Source organism: Eptatretus burgeri, chromosome 19, assembly GCF_056783735.1.
Source record: "Eptatretus burgeri isolate ZD-2024b chromosome 19, Ebu_testis_v1, whole genome shotgun sequence".
Lineage (NCBI taxonomy): Eukaryota > Metazoa > Chordata > Myxini > Myxiniformes > Myxinidae > Eptatretus > Eptatretus burgeri.
Genome location: NC_140979.1, coordinates 623032 through 645879, shown reverse-complemented (window position 1 = coordinate 645879; position 22848 = coordinate 623032). Strand labels below are relative to the sequence as shown.

General features: G+C 46.8%; 1 protein-coding gene across 1 annotated transcript in view; it reads left to right on the top strand.

Moving 5' to 3' along the window:
- LOC147008348 (uncharacterized) overlaps nucleotides 1-22848 on the top strand; it is an 89338-nt gene that overhangs the window by 15709 nt on the left and 50781 nt on the right. Inside the window, 2 exon segments of the mRNA XM_085865085.1 lie at nucleotides 15506-15515; nucleotides 15657-16580. Coding sequence (XP_085721211.1) covers nucleotides 15506-15515; nucleotides 15657-16580 — 934 coding nt within the window.

Sequence of the window (22848 nt, the reverse complement as noted above, 5' to 3'; positions counted from 1 at the left end):
TTGTCATCATCAAAAAATACACACGAAGATTCAACAGAGGTGCGAGGACCCAGCGACTTCGATGTGAATTCCGTGTTATCAGGGAAATGACCAAGTACCTGGATTTGGAAAATGAAGTCAAAATAACCTGGAAGTTGAAGATTGTCGACATTGTGTCAGTGATTGCTCCAGCAACTGGAGTGATGAAGAAGAACCTCACTGATATCTTCAAAAACAGCCCTGGGAATTAATATTACTACAAAGTAACTACAGTTGGAGGCTGTCTTGTGTTCAGTGACGATCCTGAAAAGAACCCTCGGAACGAAACTCTGAGAACAAGAAAACTTCACAACATGCTCAATCAAACATGACTTTTCACCAAAATGGAGGTGGATACACACACACACACACACACACACACACACACACACACACACACACACACACACACACACACACACACACACCTACACGAATACACTCAAATGCACAATCACACGAATACACCCGAAACACACACACACACACACACACACACACACACACACACACACACACACACACACACACACACACAAAGCCACACCAATACACTCAATCACACAAGATCACACGAATACACTCAAACACACAACCACACATCAGGGTTCATCAACTTTTGATGTTATTTGCTGTTCGGGTGGTTTTAATTGTTTTTGTGATTATTTTTTGAAAAATTTTTTTGATTATTTGTGATTTTTTTGGAATTGTGCAGAAAGGTTGGGTCCGTTTCACAACGTCCGCTGTCACGTTAGGTGTTTATTTAATCAGTGAGCTGTTTTTTTCATTTTCCGTGTGTTCGGGTGATGTTTTGAAAAAAAACAAAATGGTTTGAAATGTAAATGTTTGAAAAAAATGTAAATGTTTGAAATAAAAAAAAGGTTTGAAATTTGTGTCGTGCATGTATTACTGTGTCAGGAAACGTGCCTCGGATCAGCTTGATCGCCTTTTTACAGTCAGGAAACGTGCCGTGCATCCATTTTACTGTAACAAATGGGTGTTTTATTGTTGTTTTTTTGTTTGCTTTTTAGGTCATCTCTTCGAGCATGACCTAATAATATGGGTGTCGATGTCCTTCGATCCGTCCGTCCGTCCGTCCGTCCGTTCACAATGAAGTTGAAGCGGGAGATCTGGTCATTAGTGATCCTGATAGAGGTCGATGAGACGTACACGACGGTATGACTTTCAACGTCACCGAAGGTCAAGGTCAAGGTCACGAGGCCTTTGAAGTTGCGAAAATGACGATTTTCAAATTCTATCTCCGACATTTCTCAAGCGATCTTGAATTTGATTGTGGCAAATGAATCTATGGGACAATATCTAAATTTGGTCGGGACGGATTTTCGAATTTCGCTTTCGTTTTCGCGTCACGTGACTTCAAAGTTTGCAAAAACTGCCCTACCTTCAGGAGGCGATATATTCTCTACTGGGCATGGTAAAAGTTAGTGAAAGGTGTCATTGGATAGCAGCTGACCTTGTATATTTATAAATTTTCCGCTGAAGGTGCAAAAGCTTCAAAACCCGAAATGTAAACGTCGGCATTTATTTTCAAAATATTGTGACGTCCACGGGACTTGAACAGTCCCGCCAACGTAGAATGAGCCGAAACGATGGAGGCGGTTTATTTATTTATAACCCAAACATGGCGGTCCTAATCGCTCTACCGCAAACGGGACGAGGAAGGTGGCACGAGTCGCTTTTCACTGAGTTGATAACGTTTATTTGTTTTTATTATTAACCAGAAATAACAAGACTCGGCAAGAAGAGGGATCCGGGGCGATTCAACGGGATGGTGTGGGATCGGGCGTGGGGAAAACACAGACAATTCCAATGAATATACAGATCTCAAACCCTCTAAGGCGCCAAGTACACACACACACACACACACACACACACACACACACACACACACACACACACACACACACACACACACACACACACACACACACACACACACACACACAAAACGTAGCTACTTCTGGTGGTCAGGCTGGACCGTGGTGTGGACGCAACTGTCCCTGGATTGGCGTCGGACAAGCTGGCCTTGCTCTCGTCAGGGGGGCAGGAGAAACCGTGGTGCTGTCGACCTCCTGATCCTGGCCCAAGTCCGCTCACCGCCGCCAGGGAACCAGTTCTGGCGCCAAATTGCGAGCAGGAGAGGGAGGCAGGTCCGCCAGCCGTTCGACCCCGTACTCCGAGTCAGCAGAACCCCAGAGCCAACCAAGGTGAGGCACGAGGCTCAGCAAGGCTCCAAGACACGATGAAGAACAGGATCGAATCATCACAACAACAAGTACGCTTCCCGCGCAACAGCCTCCACACCAAAAAACACGATCTTTTGTCCCGATCTTCTTCCTCTTCCTTTTCGACCCCGAACAGAACCTTTTTATCCTCCTGTCCTCGTCACTTCCAATCGAGCCGTTTTATTGGCCCACCGCCGTCGCCTTCCGCCAATCGTGATCACGGGGCGGAGCCATCCGCAGCCCCGTCCTGTGACGTCACGGCCAGCCTGCAGGGACTACTAAAAGGGGTTTACGCAGACACACTTACCCTATCCCGTGTCCCTATCTAATTATGTGACAATTATCATTTCCCCCTTGAAGAAATGAACATTTACTAGACAACTTATCACCACTGAATTGCTACTTATTACATCGAGATCCTGGTAAACTCGAACAGCATGGCATACCTAATTAAGCATCCTAATTACCCTTTGAATGCATACCCCCCCCTCAAACAAAACAATATAATTTCGTGCGCGCTAAAATGCCGAGTTATCTTGAACCAAACTGCGCAGTTCGAGCTGCAAAGTAGTCTTCGGTTATAACTGAACATCGAGACTTCTGGTATTATAGAGATGACCGTCACCCCCACACGGGGGTAATTTTGTTTTTATGTTTGCTGCTTATGTTTTATTGCTGAACATAAAGTGCTGTAATGGTCCTAAATAAACCATCAATGATTGTGGCTGCCATCAGGCAGCCTCTCGCAACCGTCTCCCATCTCCGAGGCAATCATCTCCGCAACAACTGTCTCCGCAGCCACAGTCAGGCAATCGACTACGAGGCAGCCGTCGCTGGGGCAACCGTCTCCGGTCTCCGAGGCAACCGTCAGGCAGGTCCAACTACCCTTTTCCATGTTTCAGATGAGAATTCAGTTTCTTACCCTAACTTTGCCCTCATGTACCAACAAATTTACAACCGAATCTTACCAACTGGGGTCTTTTTGCACCCCAACTCACCAACACTCAGTTTCATCAATCTGCTGAAGTTTCACATCAATTATAATTATTATTTTTGGGGTTTTGAATGTCGAGGCTCTCATGAGAGCTCACACACAGAACATACAACAAGCGGAGCAGGAAACACGAGGGAAGGATAAAACAGTGGGGAACAGAGACATGAGATCTGTGGAAGGGAGAGGGATGGGGCGGGGAACATGGTGAACACAAGATGGACATTGCAGGGACATTCAGGACCTTTAATGACAGGGAACTTTCAGGAAGGAAAGCAGGGAATTTGAAGGAGGTGGATTAGCGGGGGTAGACAAAATCATGGTTTTGTATGGGGGAAGAGCTGGGTGTGGGGGGGGGGCGGCAAGGCCCCAGAGGAGACGGTCCAAGACAGAAAGACCACCGACCTGCCTGTGGTGAAAGTGAGAGACCCAAAGACTCGGCCTCATCGTGGGAGTTTACACAATCCCAAGGGTGGGATCGAGAGATGACTACACCGTGAGAGAATACAAGAAGATATCAATCAATCATCCCGTTTATTTAATGTAAATCCCACGTCACATCGTGTGTCCAAGGTTTGTGGTAGAAGTCGCTCCGAATCCAAATATCCAGTCCGTGTTTTGTGACTCGCCCGCTGTTTTGGCGCCACGTGATTCGCCCCCGCGCTCCCATCTTCCACCATTTTGTGGACGATGTTCCGGTGAAGGTTCGTGCGTCGCCTTCCTGTGTGTGGACAATGATCGTGCGGAGTCCTCAACGGACGGGCGTGGGGACGGCGGAACGCGATGTTGGGTGGTTCGTTTGTCCGAGACATAATAAGGGGGTTTAGGCCCCATTCGGCCCTCGAGGAGGGAGTGGTGAGCGAGCACGGATTTCTGTTATGGAGGTCGAGGCTCAGGGAGCGGGTGCATCGCCGATCAAAGGGGATCGGACCTTGGACGCAGCTGTGATGGAGGGGAAGGGTACTCGAGGTACCCCTGAGACCCGGGATCCTCCATTTGAATAACCAGCGATCAACATGGACACGTTGCTGAGCGCAGCAGAATTGCTCCACCGTCAGGAGTGGAAACGTCCACCCGGTGAGTAGGGAGGGGGGGAGATGGGGACGGGTTGTCACCGGCGGTATGACGTCATCACCACGTCGGGGGAATCCCTGCTCTTCCCGCCACTTCACACATCGTTGTTATCTCCACCACCCAGGTTGGACGGACGTTATGTTTCCATCCATGTCTGTCTGTCTGTGAACAGGATATGCAAAGAAGTTGCGGATTGATTTGGTGGACAGGTTAGGTGTGTGACAAGGACAAATTGATTCGATTTTGCTGAAGATCCGAATCCGGACACGAGAATTATTTAATATCATAAGTGATTCTTCAAATAGAGGAGAAGCTCTTACTTGGTGGAGAACTTGATCTTTGATGTCTTGCGACATTTCATCGATCCTTCCCTTGACGGTATCGATTGATAGAGAGATTTGAGAAAGCTTGTTTGCACTATCCTTCCCCAGAACGAGCTCTGCTGCACACAATACACTTGGTTTTATGAGTCTCTCCGATGTTATGGATCTTTTTGCTCTTTGTAATTAACATGGCGATCTCACAGGAAGCCTCAACAACCTTTGAAGTCTGTTGCTGAAATACTCCACTGCTGTCCATCTTGGCTTGCTTCAAGGACTTCCTTTTTGTTTCAAAGAATGCCTTGGGTTTGGCACCGAGAGCAGGATGTGTTGTCTTCAAGTGGTGTTCCAAGCGTGTGTGCCGCACGACATCATTGCTCAGAGGCTTGTGGCACTGGGGGACCTGTGTGTCACCCTTTTGGAGGGACACAAATACAAATCGAATATGTTCGTCAAGATACTCCCGCTTTTCAGCCCAAATTGGGCAAAGCCGCTAAGGGGTATTGTCGTCACGGGCGTTGTCCGGGCGTCTGTCAACTTTTGGTTTTCGTCAATTTCGAGAACGCCTTGTCCGATTAAATCCAATTTTGCAGTGTGTGTTGGGGCTGGGTCGAGGAAGGTTCCTTTCGATAATGAGCGCAATTTGATTCTCGGCTAGGCCACCAGGGGGCCAAAACTGAAAACCTAGAAAATGGCTATTTCTCCTGAACGAATGGCTGCATCATCGCCAAATTTTTATCACAGCTATATCTGATGAGGATACATGATATTGTTACAGCTGTGGAAATTCGCAATACACCATAAAGGGTCCTTAGATCAGTTATGACGTTAAGTAATTGTGTAGTTAGATTTCCCCACCGTTATTTAGAGGGAATTTCCGTGTTCACCGCGCTGCGATCCTTTGAGATAGCCGTTTTTCTTTTCTATATCGTTATTTTGGACCAAACAACGCACCCCAACAACTCAAACACCACCACCTTCACCTCTTTACCTCCACAACTCCATCCAGCAAACATCGCTTCACCGCCATTCTCGGGCGATGCCCACCAACAACCAAACTCCCACCACCTCCGCCTTTCTACCGGAGGTAGCGTGGTTGTAGTGGTGTCATTGAAGGGATGCTGTTTGTTTGAAAGAAACGATAGAACAGAAAAACGGCTAACTCGAAGATGCACAGCCCGGCACACGAATAATTCCCTTCATACATCGGTGGGGAATTCTAACCTGGAACACACACTTACCGAAATAACTGACCTCTGGGGAACCTGAATGGTTTTCTGTGAATTTCCACAACCGTAACAATATATATATATATATATATATATATATATATATATATATATATATATATATATATATATATATATATATATATTGTTGCGGTCTTCGCGCCCGCCGGCGTGCGAACGGCCACGTAACTCGAATCGCGGCACGTCGCCCACCGGACGGACAATCCAGTCGTGACCCTCTCGGACTAACGCCGGGAACCAGTCACGGGTGGACCTTTCGGTCTCACCGCGATCGAGCCAATCAGCCCCCGCGTGGGATAGGGTTGCTCGCCAAATTCGACCTACCTAAGTACCCACGCGGAGGGTAGACCGGGCGATCGCACCTCGCCGCAGGTCGACTTCGGACACGGGCCACTTAAGCGACCCGTTCCGTACTATCAGAATAACCGAGCGGTGTTATCGTCGACCTCGACGGTTCGATTAATTATCGGGCGTACTCAGCCCACTACCAACCCTTTACGTGAAGCAAGATGAGGGTTCAATGGGGGAAAAGACGAAGCGAAGCGGGAGAACAGTTCAACAATAAAGCACATTTATTCACGACGAACGGAAAGCACACAAATACAATTCCACCAAATGCACACAAAAAAAAGAAAACACAATTCCATTTACACAAAAAGCAAACATAAAAGTGAAAACACAGTGCAGAGCTAATACCGACTACCGAGCACACGGCAACACTTATACAATTCTACTTCACAGACGGCGCCGACAACACATACCCAAAACCAAGGAAAAGAAATCCCCCAAGAATGAGGTAGGCCTGAGGCCGAGACCGGGTCGGGCCTACCCGTCTGGTGATGAGACGCGGAGCGGCGATGGCCCCGCAACCCGCGGGCCTCGTGGACAGTGCCTGGCAGGGGGTGGGAACGGGGCCCCCTTGGTCGCACTATCTCAGCGCGGGGGGAAACAGGAGGGGGTTGCTGATGCTCGGGGTATAGAGGATCTTCATTATCCCTGGTGTGCGTCTCCACCTCGGCCAGGTCGCGCTGCCGGCCTCCCTCGGGCGCAGCTTCCTGCACGACGCGAGCACCCCCTCGTCTGGTGTCGCCGCCTTTCCACAGCTCTGTCCCCTCCGTTCCGACTCCAACGCACACGACGAGCAGCTCCACCGCCCGCGAAGTCTTGACCCTCTGCTTCCGACTCTCCTCTTCTTGACTCTCCCCTTCTTGACTCTCCGACCCTCCTCTTCTTGACTCTCCGACTCTTGACTCTTCTGACTGACGAACACCGTCCTTTTATCCCCCCGTAACTTCGCCTTTGACCCCCTCCCTTTGACCTTTCACCTCGCTCCCCATTGGCCCGAGAAAAAGTGGGCGTGAAGGCTTTTTGATCCACAAATTTGCATATATCGATCGCCCTGGGGGCGGGGCCAAATCGCCCCTCGCTCACCGATTGGACGGCAAAAAGTGGGCGTGTGTCGTTTTTGATCCGTTTTTGAAGCAGAAAATCCGTGATTTTGTACACGCTGTTCGACGCGCGTTCTGCATGAGTCCAACACCGGTACCCACAGCGGGGCAAGAACGGTGGCGATGCTACGGTGGCGAGGTGTGACGGGAAGGTCGTGGCGGTTGTGGTGAAGCGGTGGTTGTGGTTGGTGGTTGATGTTGTGGTTGTGACCATGGCGGTTGGTCCAAAATAAAGATAGTAAAAGAAAAACGGCTATCCTGAAGAGTCGCAGCACGTATAAATGACATGTATTCCCACTAGACAACGGGTTTGGGCCTAACTACACATGCACTTACCGAGATACCTCACCTAAGGGACCTGAATGGTGGTTTGCGAATCTGGTAACCACAACAATATATATATATGTAACAGCGAAATGTTTTTGTTTGTGACCTGACGGCTTTGAGCTCTGAGTTCGTCTGTTAATTACATATTATTGAAATGTGAGTTGGTCCATTGATTGATGATGAAGTTTTGGAACGTTTGTCCATGGAATCCTTGCTGATGGAATGTTGGACTCTTAATTATGTACCAATTACAGGTTGGAACGTCTTAATTATGAATATTTTTACAAATTGAATTGTATTAATGACACAAAACCACACAAAATACCATGCAAAAGAAGTCCTGGCGAGGGACTGCAATATCTGATTACCCTCTCTTGTTCAGCCTCCCCCGATACTCCCGCAGGATAGGGGAAGGTTGATTTCTGTTATAGGGGTTGTTTGTGCAATTTGTACACCCCAACTTTTTTGCAATTTCTTCTCTGAAATTGCACACACGATTTTGATGATAGTTGACCACAACCTTCATCAGCCGGTATGCACCAAAGTTTGTTCCAGGTTTAAAAAAAACGGGCCTTATGGGGGTCGGGTTGCTCCCCAATGTAGGTATTTCTTTTCTCCTCAGAAATGACACACACAGTTCTGATCAAACTTGACCACAACCTTCATCACCCATGAGGAAACAAAGGCTGTAAACAGTATTTAAACTCGAGGGGGAGCACTCGGTAGAGTGCAAAACCTCCGCCGCCAATATGCTGCCCTTTTTATTCCCTCCGGGTGTTTTTGCCCCTCCCTCCCGGCGCGCGGGGGAAAATTCCAGGAGTTTGGCTTGGCTCTTACTGCTGGGTCACGAAAGTGAACCTGATATCCTATTCATTGTAGGTCATATCGGATCAGACTCTACTGAACTAAATTATTATTTAGTTAGGTTTATTATTGTAGGTAGGTTATTATTATTGTAGGTAGGTTATTGTAGGTAGGTTATTATTGTAACCTAAACTAAATGTAGGTTTATTATTGAATAAACTAAACGAGATCGACGCGCATGTAGAAATGCCCCAAAAAAAAAAATCGAAATTTTTTTGAAAAAAAAAGGTGCAAAATTTTTTTTTTCTCGAACAATTTTTTTGGGGGATTGGAAATCACTTCAAACATGTAGAAATGCAAAAAAAATTTTTTTTTCAAATATTCAAATAAAATCGAAATTTTTTTGAAAAAAGTTGCAACATTTTTTTTTTCTCTGACAAATTTATTTTTTTTGGTTGGAAATCACTTAAAACATGGAGAAATGCAAAAACTCATTTCTAAAACATGTAGAAATGCAAAAAAAAAATTCCGCCATAGTGGCCAAAATGGACTTTGGACCATGTCCAAAATCTAATGTCACGATCCTTGGACCACACCTAATCCCCCCACCAAGTTTCGTCGAAATCCGTCCAGGAGTTTTTCCGTAATACTGTTCACAAACAAACAAACAAACAAACAGACAGGGGTGAAAACAGTAACCAGGTCTGAGGGGTCTATGGGTGGGTTGCCCATGTCGATGAATTCTCAATTCCTTCTGTATATTTGAGTCATTTATAAAAATAAAACACATGCACATGCACTCACGAACATATCGATATGGAGAATTCAGAGGCGCTTCAATAAGTCACATAGCCGTCCTCTGATTCTGCTGTACATATATGGAAGCTTTGAATTCGAATATAATATTCAGTGAGACAATGTCTGTTCATCCTCCAGACATGCTGACGCCACAGATGATGTTTTTGGGGTTCAGGGGAAATAATCACACAGCTTTGTGGCAATAGCCGTCTGGAGGCCAGCTTAATTTTGCAGGGATGAGGAATATTTATGACCTGAAGCTTGATGGGAGTTTTGGTCATTATTTTCACACACATTCCATTTCAGCTCAACTCTTGTTTCCAGACAGACTTTCAGGCACCAGTATATAAATATTTATTTATAAGAATCCGTCAATAATACAAATAAAATACGAGGTGATTGTATTATCCTGAATGAGGATTAAAGATGATTTGGAAGGCCAATCTGTTTTGCGGAACAAGGGGTATTTTTACTTCTCAGACTGGTCACCTTCCGATCCAGTCAAGGGATATAAGGTCATTTAAAATGCGAATATGTATTATGAAAATACATACATGTTCAAGCACATAGATGTAATAAGCATGTTGTATTTGAGTACATTTCCCATGAAAGTGTGATAACAATACATTGTGCTTTTCCCAAAAACATTTAATTTTCAAGTTAATTTAAATCAAGTTTAATTGGCAAGATTATATATATATATATATTGTTGCGGATTCGCGCCCGCCGGCGTGCTGACGGCCACGTAACTCGAATCGCGGCACGTCGCCCACCGGACGGACAATCCAGTCGTGACCCTCTCGGACTAACGCCGGGAACCAGTCACGGGTGGACCTTTCGGTCTCACCGCGATCGAGCCAATCAGCCCCCGCGTGGGATAGGGTTGCTCGCCGAATTCGACCTACCTAAGTACCCACGCGGAGGGTAGACCGGGCGATCGCACCTCGCCGCAGGTCGACTTCGGACACGGGCCACTTAAGCGACCCGTTCCGTACTATCAGAATAACCGAGCGGTGTTATCGTCGACCTCGACGGTTCGATTAATTATCGGGCGTATTCAGCCCACTACCAACCCTTTACGTGAAGCAAGATGGGGATTCAATAGAGGAAAAGACGAAGCGAAGCGGGAGAACAGTTCAATAATAAAGCACATTTATTCGCGGCACACGGGAAGCACACATATACAATTCCACCAAATGCACACAGAAAAGAAAAACACAATATTACACAAAAAGCAAATATAAAAGCGAAAACACAATGCAGAGCTAATACCGACTACCGAGCACACGGCAACACTTATACAATTCTACTTCACAGACGGCGCCGACAACACATACCCAAAACCAAGGAAAAGAAATACCCTCAAGGATGAGGCGGGCCTGAGGCCGAGACCGGGTCGGCCTACCCGTCTGGTGATGAGACGAGGAGCGGCGATGGCGCCTCAACTCCGCGGGCCCCGCGGACAGTGTCTGGTAGGGGGTGGGAAAGGGGCCCCCTTGGTCGCACTATCTCAGCGCGGGGGGAAACAGGAGGGGGTTGCTGATGCTCGGGGTATAGAGGATTTTTATTATCCCGCGACGAGCGTCTCCACCTCGGCCAGGTCGCGCTGTCGGCCTCCCTGGGGTGCAGCTCCCGACGCGAGCACCCCCTCGTCTGGTGTCGCCGCCTTTCCACAGCTCCGTCCCCTCCGTTCCGACTCCAACGCACACGACGACCAGCTCCTTCTTGCCAACTCCACCGCCCGCGAAGTCTTGACTCTCTGTTTCCGACTCTCCTACTCTGCTACTCTCCGACTCTCTGGACTGACGAACACGGTTGCTTTTTATCAGCCCCGTGGCTTCGCCCTCTCCTCTTTGACCCTCTCCCTTCGACCTTTCACCTCGCTCCCCATTGGCCCGAGAAAAAGTGGGCGTGAATGCTTTTTGATCCATAAATTTGCATATATCGATCGCCCTCCAACGCCCTGGGGGCGGGGCCAATTCGCCCCTCGCTCACCGATTGGACGGCAAAAAGTGGGCGTGTGTCGTTTTTGATCCGTTTTTGAAGCACAAAATCCGTGATTTTGTACACGCTGTTCGGCGCGCGCCCTGCACGAGTCCAACACCGGTACCCACAGGCGGCGCAAGAACGGTGGCGATGCGACGGTTGCGAGGTGTGACGTGAAGGTCGTGGCGGTTGTGGTGAAGCGGTGGTTGGTGGTGGTAACAATGGCGGTTGGTCCAAAATAAAGATAGCAAAAGAAAAACGGCTATCCTGAAGAGTCGCAGCACGCATAAATGACATGTATTCCCACTAGACAACGGGTTTGGGCCTAACTACACATGTACTTACCGAGATACCTCACCTAAGGGACCTGAATGGTGGTTTGCGAATTTGGTAACCACAACACTATATATATATATATATATATATATATATATATATATATATATATATATATATATATATATATATATATATATATATATATATATATATATATATATTTTAATCACCCTCAAACCCATGATGCTAATTTTGGAGAAATTTGCACCGACACCCCCCCAAGATATGTATTTGCTTTCTTCTTTGAAACGACACAATTTCAAAGAAACTTGACCACAACATTCACCAAAGTTTCTTCACGACGTTAAAATATTGTTACGAATTCTGGCCCGCCTGGCGTGCGATCGGCCGCGTATCTCTCATGGCAGCCGCATCGCCCACCGGACGGACAATTCAGTCGTGACCCTCCTGGAACTACCGCCAAGAGCCAGTCACGGGTGGGGGTTTAACCTCACCACAACCCAGTCCACATTCTACCCGCGCGAAATAGGGTGAATCGCCGAATGTCGATATACCTAAATACCCGCACGGGTAACCTACCGAGGGGATGCACCATGCTGCAGGTCGGCTGAGCACCCAAACCGCTTAAGTGGTTCGTTCCGTGCTACAGGGAGAACCGAGCGGTGTTATCGCCAACCTCGACGGTTCAGGTTAATTATTTATCGGGTGTTTAAAACCCACCTAATTATTCCACGATGCAAGATGGCATTTTCAATGGGGAAAGAAGACGCAACGAACAAGATACATTTCACACAAGGACATTTATTATAAAGCACATATTGCACACACAACACAAGCAAGGAATCGATGTTCGTATTTACAAGCAAGGCAAATAAAAAGCAATACAACCAACGACAATGAGAATGTACATGCACTGAACAGTTTTACTGAACAGTGACACGGCACCACATCATTCACACAAAACAACAGGGAAACCCTCCCCATAGGCAGGGAGGTAGACGGGGTTCGTAAACCTTTATGGTCGTGGGCCGTGGATGACCGAAAAGGCTCGCGAGACCGTGCTGGTTACCTGCCCCCTCGAGGTGTGACGGTGGGCAGGTCGCGATGCCTTGTTCCCGCGGCAGCTAGCGTAGCTGCACCTGCTCTCGGGCCTTTGCGATGATGTGGTCGGTGAGTTCTCTCCGGCGTCCCTCGCCACACGCGCAGATTCGCACCACACAGCCGGCAGGGCTGCGCCTCCCGTCTGCGTCTCTGAGGCATCGCCTGGACTCGCCACCGGCCCGCGCCTTCACCGACAGGTCGCCCAACGCCAAGACGAGAGAGCCCGACCTCGACCACCCAGAGAGAGCTCGAAGATGAAGCGAGAGAATGACGTCCACCAAGAGAGCGAGTAGAATCCAACATGACCCCGACAGCGAGAGAGACGTCGACGACCCAGACAGAGAGAGAGAGACGTCGACGACCCAGACAGAGAGAGAGTGAGCCCCGCGCGTGGTCCGCCTTATATCGCGCGGGGCTCCGCCCCGTTTTCGGCTCCGTCTCCCTTCTGGAAGCTTCCCAAAAAGGGGCGTTCCTCATTCCCGACAGCGTCACCCCGCGCGTCCACCAATCGGGGGCGAGCCGCCCCACCCTGGCTCCGTCACACTCCTCGGAGAAACAGGCGGGAAAAATCCGCTCACCCATCGGAACTCCTCTGGTTTCCTTTTGCGTTCGACGGTTTTCAACGCGGCTTGTTGTTTGCGTGGAGGTTTGTTCAAAATAACAATGTAAAAAGAAAAACGGTTATCTCACAGAGTCGCAGCTTGGTGAACACGAAGAATTCCCTTTAAACAACGGTGGGGAGCTATCTGAGCACTCACTTACCGGCATAGCTAATCTCAGGAACCTTTATGGTGTATTGCGAATTTCCACAGCCGTAACACTACCCCCTCCCTTTTTTACAGACTCGTCCTGAGTCGTCGAATTTTCGTGTGCCATCATGTGTAGTTCTCCCCTAGTACGTTTTACCTTCGGATTCCTGAGTGCGACATTCATTGTATTTGTGTCCCCAAAATAAATAACCTTCAGGCTGAGTAACTAATGAAACAAACCCACTCATACAGACGACTTAAATAAATTGCCGGCACTAAGACAAACATGCCGGGGGCGCACTCATGTACAATTACAACTTAACAACTTATAAATTTACACTAAACATGGCCCAGGATCGATGGACTCTGCGGGAAGAAACAACCGTCAGAAGCAAGGGGCCAGGCTGCTTAAACGCAGTCCAAGGCCTCCCCTTCTTAAATGAGTGCAGTGAACTGACAAACCTTGCACGGGCTGCCAGTGCAGTCCCGTGTTGCAGCTGCCAACAGGGCAATCCTTGCAGCCTGCGCGACGGTCCGGCGCACGTGGTAATGAACAGGCTGGGGGGGGAATGCAAAACAGAACGGGGCAAAATGAACGAGGGCAGCAGGCATGGGGCCAAGGCAAAGGCAGTTAGGCGAGGCGTGGCATGACAAGGCCGTTGTAGCAAACACCCGGCAGATTAAGTGACCGGTGCAGGCCTTGAAGTAAACAGCCGGCAGACGATCCGACCGGCACAGGCCTTGCAGTAAACAGCCGGCAGACGATCCGACCGGCACAGGCCTTGAAGCAAAACACAGCCAGCCGATGAAGTGGCCTGCACAGGCCTTGAAGCAAAACACAGCCAGCCGATGAAGTGGCCGGCACAGGCCTTGCAGCAAAACACAGCCAGCCGATGAAGTGGCCGGCACAGGCCTTGTAATGAGGAGGTTGGTGGAGGGAGTGCGGTGGTGCTGTCCACTCGGAAGGCGGACTCGGACCTACCCTACGGTCTCCCTCCCAAGCTATCGCCTTTGCCTGTCTCCTTTCATACCCACCCCTTATTTTGTCAAAAATCAATTTAGCCCCAACTTATTTTTTTTCTTTTTCTTTTTCTTTTTACTTCCCGTCTGCTATAACTCGTCCCCTAACCCCCTTTATCGTTCTTGTTTGGCTAACCTATCCTGTCTCTTTGCCGACTCCCAACCCCAACGTTCCCTTCCTGGAGGGGAATAAGGGAGAGCGAGCGTCCTGTGTCGAGGCCCAACTCAAGCCTCAGGATGGCCTCATCGGAGTTCAGTGATCTTTACCCAAAGTGGGTGCAGCGGCCCACAACGAGAGCGAAAGGATGGATGGTGCGCAGGGGTTCACTTCCTAATCTACCCTATCCATTAACCTTTAAACGACCCCGGGGCTTTCAACAAGTGCCTCTCGCTTAAACTCTTGGTTCTAACAAACAGGATTCCCGTCGCCTGTGTTGGTGTCCTCACAATTTTGGGCCTTGGCCTCCAATTTTCCTCCCGTGCCCTCACACGGTTTCATGGCTGGGACGCGTGGCTCCCTTGGTAGGAACTACCCTCTGCCGATTCCCCAACGATGGCAACCCCGGGAACTACACTGCCTCCGAGCCTACCAGCTCCCTAAAAACGGGGAGTGTCCTCCCTGGCGACTCCCCCTCGATGCCCACGTGGCGTGTTGGCGCCCCGGGCTCCTTTCCGAGGGTCGCCCGTTCCTAGTACACTGCCCCTGTGGCATATGAGTTGCAGCCCGGTGAACACGAAGAAACCCCTTTAAACAACGGTGGGGACCTATCTGAACACTCACTTACCGGCATAGCTAATCTAAGGAACCTTTTTGGTGTATTGCGAATTTCCACAGCCGTAACTATACATAAAGATCAGGGTCTACCTCCAGGCTGTGGGCGGGGTGGGAAGGTGTTGCAATGATGCATTTTCTAGGTAGTTTTGTGTTTCAATGTCTTTGCAGATAAAGAAATGAAAATCATTTCTTCTACGAACTCTGCGCAGTTCGACACAGAATATCATTTCAATCAGCAAATGCCTTGTTGCTTGGACAATCACATATCGAGCAGCGTCTCTTCGAACAACCACAAAAGTTGTTTAAAGGCGATCAAGCAGATCCAAGGAAACGAGAAACCCTTCAAGCGTTCCGTGTGTAACAAGAGTTTTATTACTTCATCAAATTTACATCATCATGCAAGATTACATTCTGGGGAGAAACCCTTCAAATATTCCATGTGGACGAAGACGTTTGCTGATTCATCATCTTTTCATCGACATGAACGAATACATTCTGGGTTTAAACCCTTCAAGTGTTCTGTTTGCCCCAAGACATTTGCTGCTTCATCAACTTTACATCGACATGAACGAGTACATTCCGGGGATAAACCCTACAAGTGTTCATTTTGTCACAAGGCATTTGCTGCTTCTTCAAGTTTTCATCAACATGATCGAGTACATTCCGGGGATAGACCCCACAAGTGTTCTGTTTGCCCCAAGGCATTTGCTGCTTCATCAACTTTACATCAACATGAACGAGTACATTCCGGGGATAAACCCTACAAGTGTTCTGTTTGTAACAAGGCATTTGCTGCTTCATCAACTTTACTTCAACATGAACGAGTACATTCCGGGGAGAAACCCTACACGTGTTCTGTTTGTAACAAGGCATTTACTCAATCATCATCTTTACAAAAACATGAACGAGTACATTCCGGGGATAAACCCTACAAATGCTCTGTTTGTAACAAGGCATTTACTCAATTATCAACTGTACATCAACATGAACGAGTACATTCCGGTGATAAACCCTACAAGTGTTCTGTTTGTAACAAGGCATTTACTCAATTATCAACTTTACATCAACATGAACGAGTACATTCCGGGGATAAACCCGACAAGTGTTCTGTGTGCTCGAATGCCTTTTTTTCAAAATCAGGTTTTAATTATCATCAAAAAACACATTCCGGGGATAAACCCTACAAGTGTTCTGTGTGCTCGAATGCCTTTTTTTCAAAATCAGGTTTTAATTATCATCAAAAAACACATTCCGGGGATAAACCCTACAGATGTTCTATTTGCCCCAAGGCATTTGCTGATTCATCAACTTTACATCAACATGAACGAGTACATTCCGGGGATAAACCCTACAAGTGTTCTGTTTGTAACAAGGCATTTGCTGCTTCATCATCTTTCCATCGACATGAACGAGTACATTCCGGGGATAAACCCCATCATATGTTCTGTTTGCCCCAAGGCATTTACTGATTCATCAACTTTACATCAACATGAACGAGTACATTACAGGGAAAAACCCTACAAGTGTTCTGTTTGTAACAATGCGTTTGTTTCTTCATCAATTTTTTGTCGTCATCAAAAAGTACACACGAAGATTCAACAGAGGCATGAGGACCCAGCGACTTCGATGTGAATTCCGTGTTATCAGGGAAATGACCAAGTACCTGTGTCGAGATCGAGTGATGTCCACACTGATTGAGATCAAGTTCTGTCCACACCGATCTTAGGTAGGGAAGAGTTTTATCAACATCAAAACATACGCGCATATAGAGAGTGGCTTGGAACACACAGTAGTGCACTTAGACCAACTCTGGCAAGCTCAGTTTTAGCTCTGCCTAATATACAATATTACTTTGACCCTTGCATGACCGCCTATCAACCTGATTTATCTTGTGTTCGTTATTAACTCCCTTCATGCTTCTGTTGTTGATAAGAAAGTACAGAAAGTACAAGATCAGCTCTTTTCCTTTCATTATCTTGCAACAACAAGGTCACCTCCTACGTGTTATTGTACCCCAGTCGTACTGAGAAGCCCAGCTGTGTTATTTCCCAAGCTGTCAACAAGCCCAGCTGGGTTCTTTCACAAGCAGTCTTTTTGGCTGGCAAAGCAATCTCTTTGACAGTGCAGAGATAAACAACAAGATTTATCCTTTCCCTCTTCCCAAAGTGCAAAGATGTTCACAAAAACAATGGTCACTTATTTGGGACACTTGCAGTGCCTCCACATTCCCTCCTCCTGTTACTTTGAAACATCATGTAAAAGAAACAAACAGTTGCACTGTATATAAAACTTTAAGAGATGGAGCATCCGTGGATCGGTAGGACAGCAGACAGCAGCTTCTTTCCAGGAGGAACTCACTCTTCAACAGCTCCAAGGGGCTTCAAGACAGTCGGAAACTCCCTCTGCACCTCCTAACCTGTCAAGAGGCTACTGCCTATCACCCAGCTGGCCCACCATCACCCTGAAGTTTCAGCAAATTTGCAGGAAGTGAGTAAATTTTTTAGCATTTGTGAATTTAAGCATAGATAAGAGAAAGTAAAGTTACTCCCTAAAGTTGCTCACACAAAGTTGCTCATGGCTAACCACATCTCTATGTCTACAGTGTTCTTTATGAACAACAAGAAAGAATATATTTTTGATTATATTTGGTTATATAGTGTTCTTTATGAACAATAAGCAAAAATATTTGATTTACTACAAGCCAGAGTAAAAACATGAAGAAGGTACAAATCTCAACATTTTCCAACAAGACAATGTTTACATAGTATTTCTTCCCATCCCCTCCATTGGCACAAGCAATTCGAGACATTCATCCAATGTGAGTTGGAGCCGTGGGTCAACGGCCATATAAAGTTCACAGTACATTTCATTAGGTTCTATGGGAAGGGGTGGAGTGTACAACGGTGGAATGGGAGGTATAGCTGTAATTATAGGCAAAGTTGGTGGCGGCGGAAGCACAACAGAGTTCACCAGAACCATCTCTGTCTGCACTGGTTGGGCGCTGGGCTTCGTTGTCCATCCTATAACACACTTTCGCAAGCCAGCCACAATGGCTGCTTTGATTATAGACAACGTAATGAATATTCCAATCATCACAGCCAATCCTGTCAGCCAGAATCTGAGAATGGCTCCTGCCCAACCTCCAAACAATCCTGCAACCATGCTCCGATGTTCTATCCTCGATTGCAATCATGATATTTTGCAGCCTCCTTCCTTATGTGTCCCGCAAGGTCACAGAAATATACCATTTAATGATGCCTGGGGTTCCACAAGATTATTCATTTGTATCCTTATATCTATCCTTGTCCCAGTTTTCCCTTCATGCAACAATATACCTCGTTTCAGGTGGACAGTGCCTATGTCCCCTTCATCCCATGTCACATGAGGTGCATAATTACACATAAGGGTCATATACAGTAAGTGTTTATCCCATACACGCCTTTCTCATGGAATTGGTCCTAATGTTTATCTTCTTCTGCCCTGCGCACCCTGTCACAACCCATTCCTTGTTTCCCCAACTGTCGACCGACCAAACATTCTGCTCTCTATGACATTCCCATAATGCCCTTACTTTCTGTTATTGTCCATTTTATCACGATTATGCACATGCCAATCAAAAGCCATGCTCCATCTGTCATGAACCTCCAGTAACATTCTTTCCACTTGCAGATTTCCTTTCTTTCTCTTTACCACTTCCTGTATCCTCTTTTGTCGTGAGATGCGTGAGTCCATGATTGGCTTACCTTCTCACTTGACAGCTATGTGGGTAATCAGTAATACCTAGAAGAGTCCATAACATTACCATCACATCTGGTCCAACGTTTCTTCAAGGCGTTCCGTCGTTTGAACACCTTGATGGTCACGCAGTCGCCGGGCTGGATGCTGTGGTGTTCCTCTGCAGCTTTGTCTCGGTAGCTTGTCTGATCTGCTGTCAAACTCTTTCACAACCTTTGTTAGAGCAGCACAAGAGTTAATCGGTCCATATATTTTATAAACGTTTTACCAATATTATAATCTCGTGTTGGCCCAGCACTTAGAGTGGTGGCTTGGGATCCTTGAGTCCTGAGCTCAAATCCCATTGACCACTGAACCAACCCCAGAGGGCCGACTCAACCTGTCACTCTTCCAAGACTGGCAAAAATGAACATCAGTACACTGGTAATAGGGGCACCGCATCAGCGGCACAGTCATGCCCCAACCAATGAAGCAACAAACAGCCAAAAAGGCAGCACACACCACCAACATTTGATAATCCACATTGCTTAAAGCATTGATAAAGCACCTCCTTCTCCATCTATATCTCCATCCCCCTTTTGCTCGTGTGGCCACTTTTGTGAGCCAAGCGAGCAAGCACCTTTTGGACAACCATTCTACCCTCACTTGAGACCATATCTCTTGCTTCAGATGTGCTCAACATTTCACTATGGCTAAAAGTTCCACGATCAATTTACCATTCTCGAGGAGCACACTTTGCGATGTTATATATCCCCTTATTTCCAAAGATCCCCTACATTGTGTCATCCTGTACAGTGTACACATATCAGGAATCCATATATATTGTTATGCTTTCACCCTCGGCTGGATTGCATACCGCAATTAGCACACGTACCATTTTCCAAGCTGTTATGTTCAGCGCACACTACATACGCTGACAGTTATGTTCAGTGTTGGACATCTTTTGATTACCACATTCTTTGCTCTTACAGTGATTCAACCAATATTGCATAATCAGGCACCATCCATCCATCCATTTGGACCACACTCTGCAAAGCGTTTGGTGCTGCCCAAGCAGTCTCCCTGGCTATTGGACACAATCCTGGACAGGTCACCAGTCTGACACAGATCAGGTACCTATGGTCTACACTCTACACTATCCAGCTATCCCCCAAAAACACCTCATTTTACTCTTTGTTCTGGGCCTCGGAACATTCACAATAGTCCACAAGCCATCACCTAACAATCTTCTCGAGGTTCCACTCAACACATGTCCTCAATATGTCACTTGGGTCTTGCACAGCTGTAATTTGGCCTTTGGCACCTCATCGCCTCTGGCAGCCAGTATCCCCAAAAGGGTGAAGATGTTTCTCCTGCAATCATCCCCTGATGTCAACCAAATCAGCAAATCATCCACATACCGTACCAGTAATGCCTCTGGCAATTTGAAATTGCGCTACTTTCCAAACAACTGACACCCATCTTTTAAATAACTTCACTATAACATCAGTACAAAAATACAACTCAAGCTCGTTAATCTTTCAATTAACAAATTCTGGCACAACATGAAAACCACAACTCCACATTCCTTGCTTTCACTGATGCAAACTGGTCTATGATGTGTTCAAAGTCAGTGTCTACACTCAGCAGAGCAAGATCACAGTCTGCCTTGACCCAAGGAGGCTCTCAAATACAAAAGTATTAGTTTTAACTTGCTGAATGATCTCACAGCTGGCGATGGAAACTGCGATGTTCAGCATTATCTGAATAGCAATGCGAAGATCAGGTTAAACGCTCTCATCTTCATACTAAACAATAAATTCGAGAAGCTCTTCAGGTCTTGATATTTTCATGCTGTCCCGACTTGATGGGGACATTCTGCAATCCAAAATTTCTTCATATAGCTGCTGTCCATCAACTTAAATATTCCATTCTTGACAGAGACCAAGTCCTGCTCAGTGGCGCCCCTCCTTCAAGTGGCGCCCAGGGCATGTGCCACACCTGCTATACCTTAGGTACACCACTGACCAAGGTCGACCCTTCAGTCAGGACTATGTGGTACCATCCCTTCGCACCCTTCGTTCTCTTTTATGCGATACAAATTTCTGCCTCGTACCTGATGTAAATACTGTGTTGACAAACCCTTTATTTACGTGGTTATTGTTCCAAGCTCCTTCGCTTTGTGTCCTACAACCATTAATGTAACATGTGGCGTTGTATTCATGGATTGGTACATCAAATTGCATTGTTTTGCAAATCTCACCTCGAACCCAATCTCCTCCTCACCATTCCAAAGATCAGTAGTTGCGATTTTGAATTCCATCCCAAACACATTCTGTACTTCATTTGCATAATTCATATTCTCTCATTCAAACATCATAGAATGCTAAACAGTGCAGGGGTTCAGTTCATCCTGCCAATCCTTTGGTCACCAATGTGTCCATGTTCTCCCCTTGGGGTAAGTCTTCCAAAATCGTAACAATAGTGTTTGGATCTTGATGGGGAATACGGGGGTGTAATGGCAGGGCAACAATGTCGTTTGATTGAGAAATTTCACATCTTTTCATGTTTATCATGAATGGTTCACTGCAAAAGGAGCTCCCATTGGCATACGTACTCAAAAACTAATCTGTTTAAAGGGTAAAATTATTTATATTGCTCTCTCTCTCTCATCCCCACGACATCTTTTCCATCCTCACCCACATGCAGGCCCCAGAGCAGCCAAAGACAAGTCCTGCTACAGTAGCTGCAGGTAAGATTGCTTCTCATTTCCTGCAGATTGCATCAGAGCTGGCCATTTGAACTTCGTGCTGGAGTACTCGGCAACTGGATAATTTTGTTTGAATTGACCCCTCTTGTAAATAACCTTGCCTCCAAGTACAAGCAAAGTCGTGGAATCCATCATTGCAGACATCAAGGCCTTCCTTTGCTCTAATTTATGGAGGCCCTCAATCTCAGATAAGCAATATGACCTCTCTCTCTCTCTCTCTCTCTCTCTCTCTCTCTCTCTCTCTCTCTCTCTCTCTCTCTCTCTCTCTCTCTCTCTCTCTCTCTCTCTCTTTCTCTCTCTCTGTCTGTCTGTCTCTCTCTCTCTCTCTCTCTCTCTCTCTCTCTCTCTCTCTCTTTCTCTCTCTCTGTCTCTCTCTCTCTCTCTCTCTCTCTCTCTCTCTCTCTCTCCGTCTTTGTCTCTCCGCCTCTGTCTCTCTCTTTCTGTCTCTCCCTCTCTCTCTCTCTCTTTGGACCTATCTCGAGCATCGCCCTCCAAATTCTTTGCCTTTTGCATCCAAGGCTACCTCCTCTCATGGCTTCCTGACTTCCTCCACTTTCAGAGTCAGCGTATGGCTCTCAACTTGATTCTCTCATCCCCTATCCCTGTCGAGGTGAGCATGCGATCTTCACTTTTCCCTGACGACTCCCCTCTCTGTCGTGGCATCCCTCATCATTCAGACAGGCAGAGTGGCAGGCAGCAGGCTCAAGTTTATATATACATTTAAATTCCTAAAAGCTATCGTGATCACCGACTGTCGTCAGGTATCCGAGTATTTTAACAGGGTAACAAACATCATTAGTTTATTTGTGATGTGCAAGAGATATCTTCACTATTAACATTGAGAATCGTATAAACCAAAGAGCCAAAAACTCTTGCTCCCTCTATTAATATTCCAACTCGTGAAATCTAAACCAACCGAGAGATGTTTTGCACTTTGCTGCCGTTTGGCAAACATCATCTGGTAGTTTCATGATTACTGCACCACAAAGGATGCAGCTACAACGAGAACGGCACTCGGTAGAGCACATAGCTCCACCAGGCTGAACAATTCACGTTTTGTATCTACTGAAAGGTCGGTCTGAATCCGGACCTGAACCGAAATCGAATTGGATTGTTCTTGTAACCTTACAGTACCAACTCATCCACCAAATTTTGTC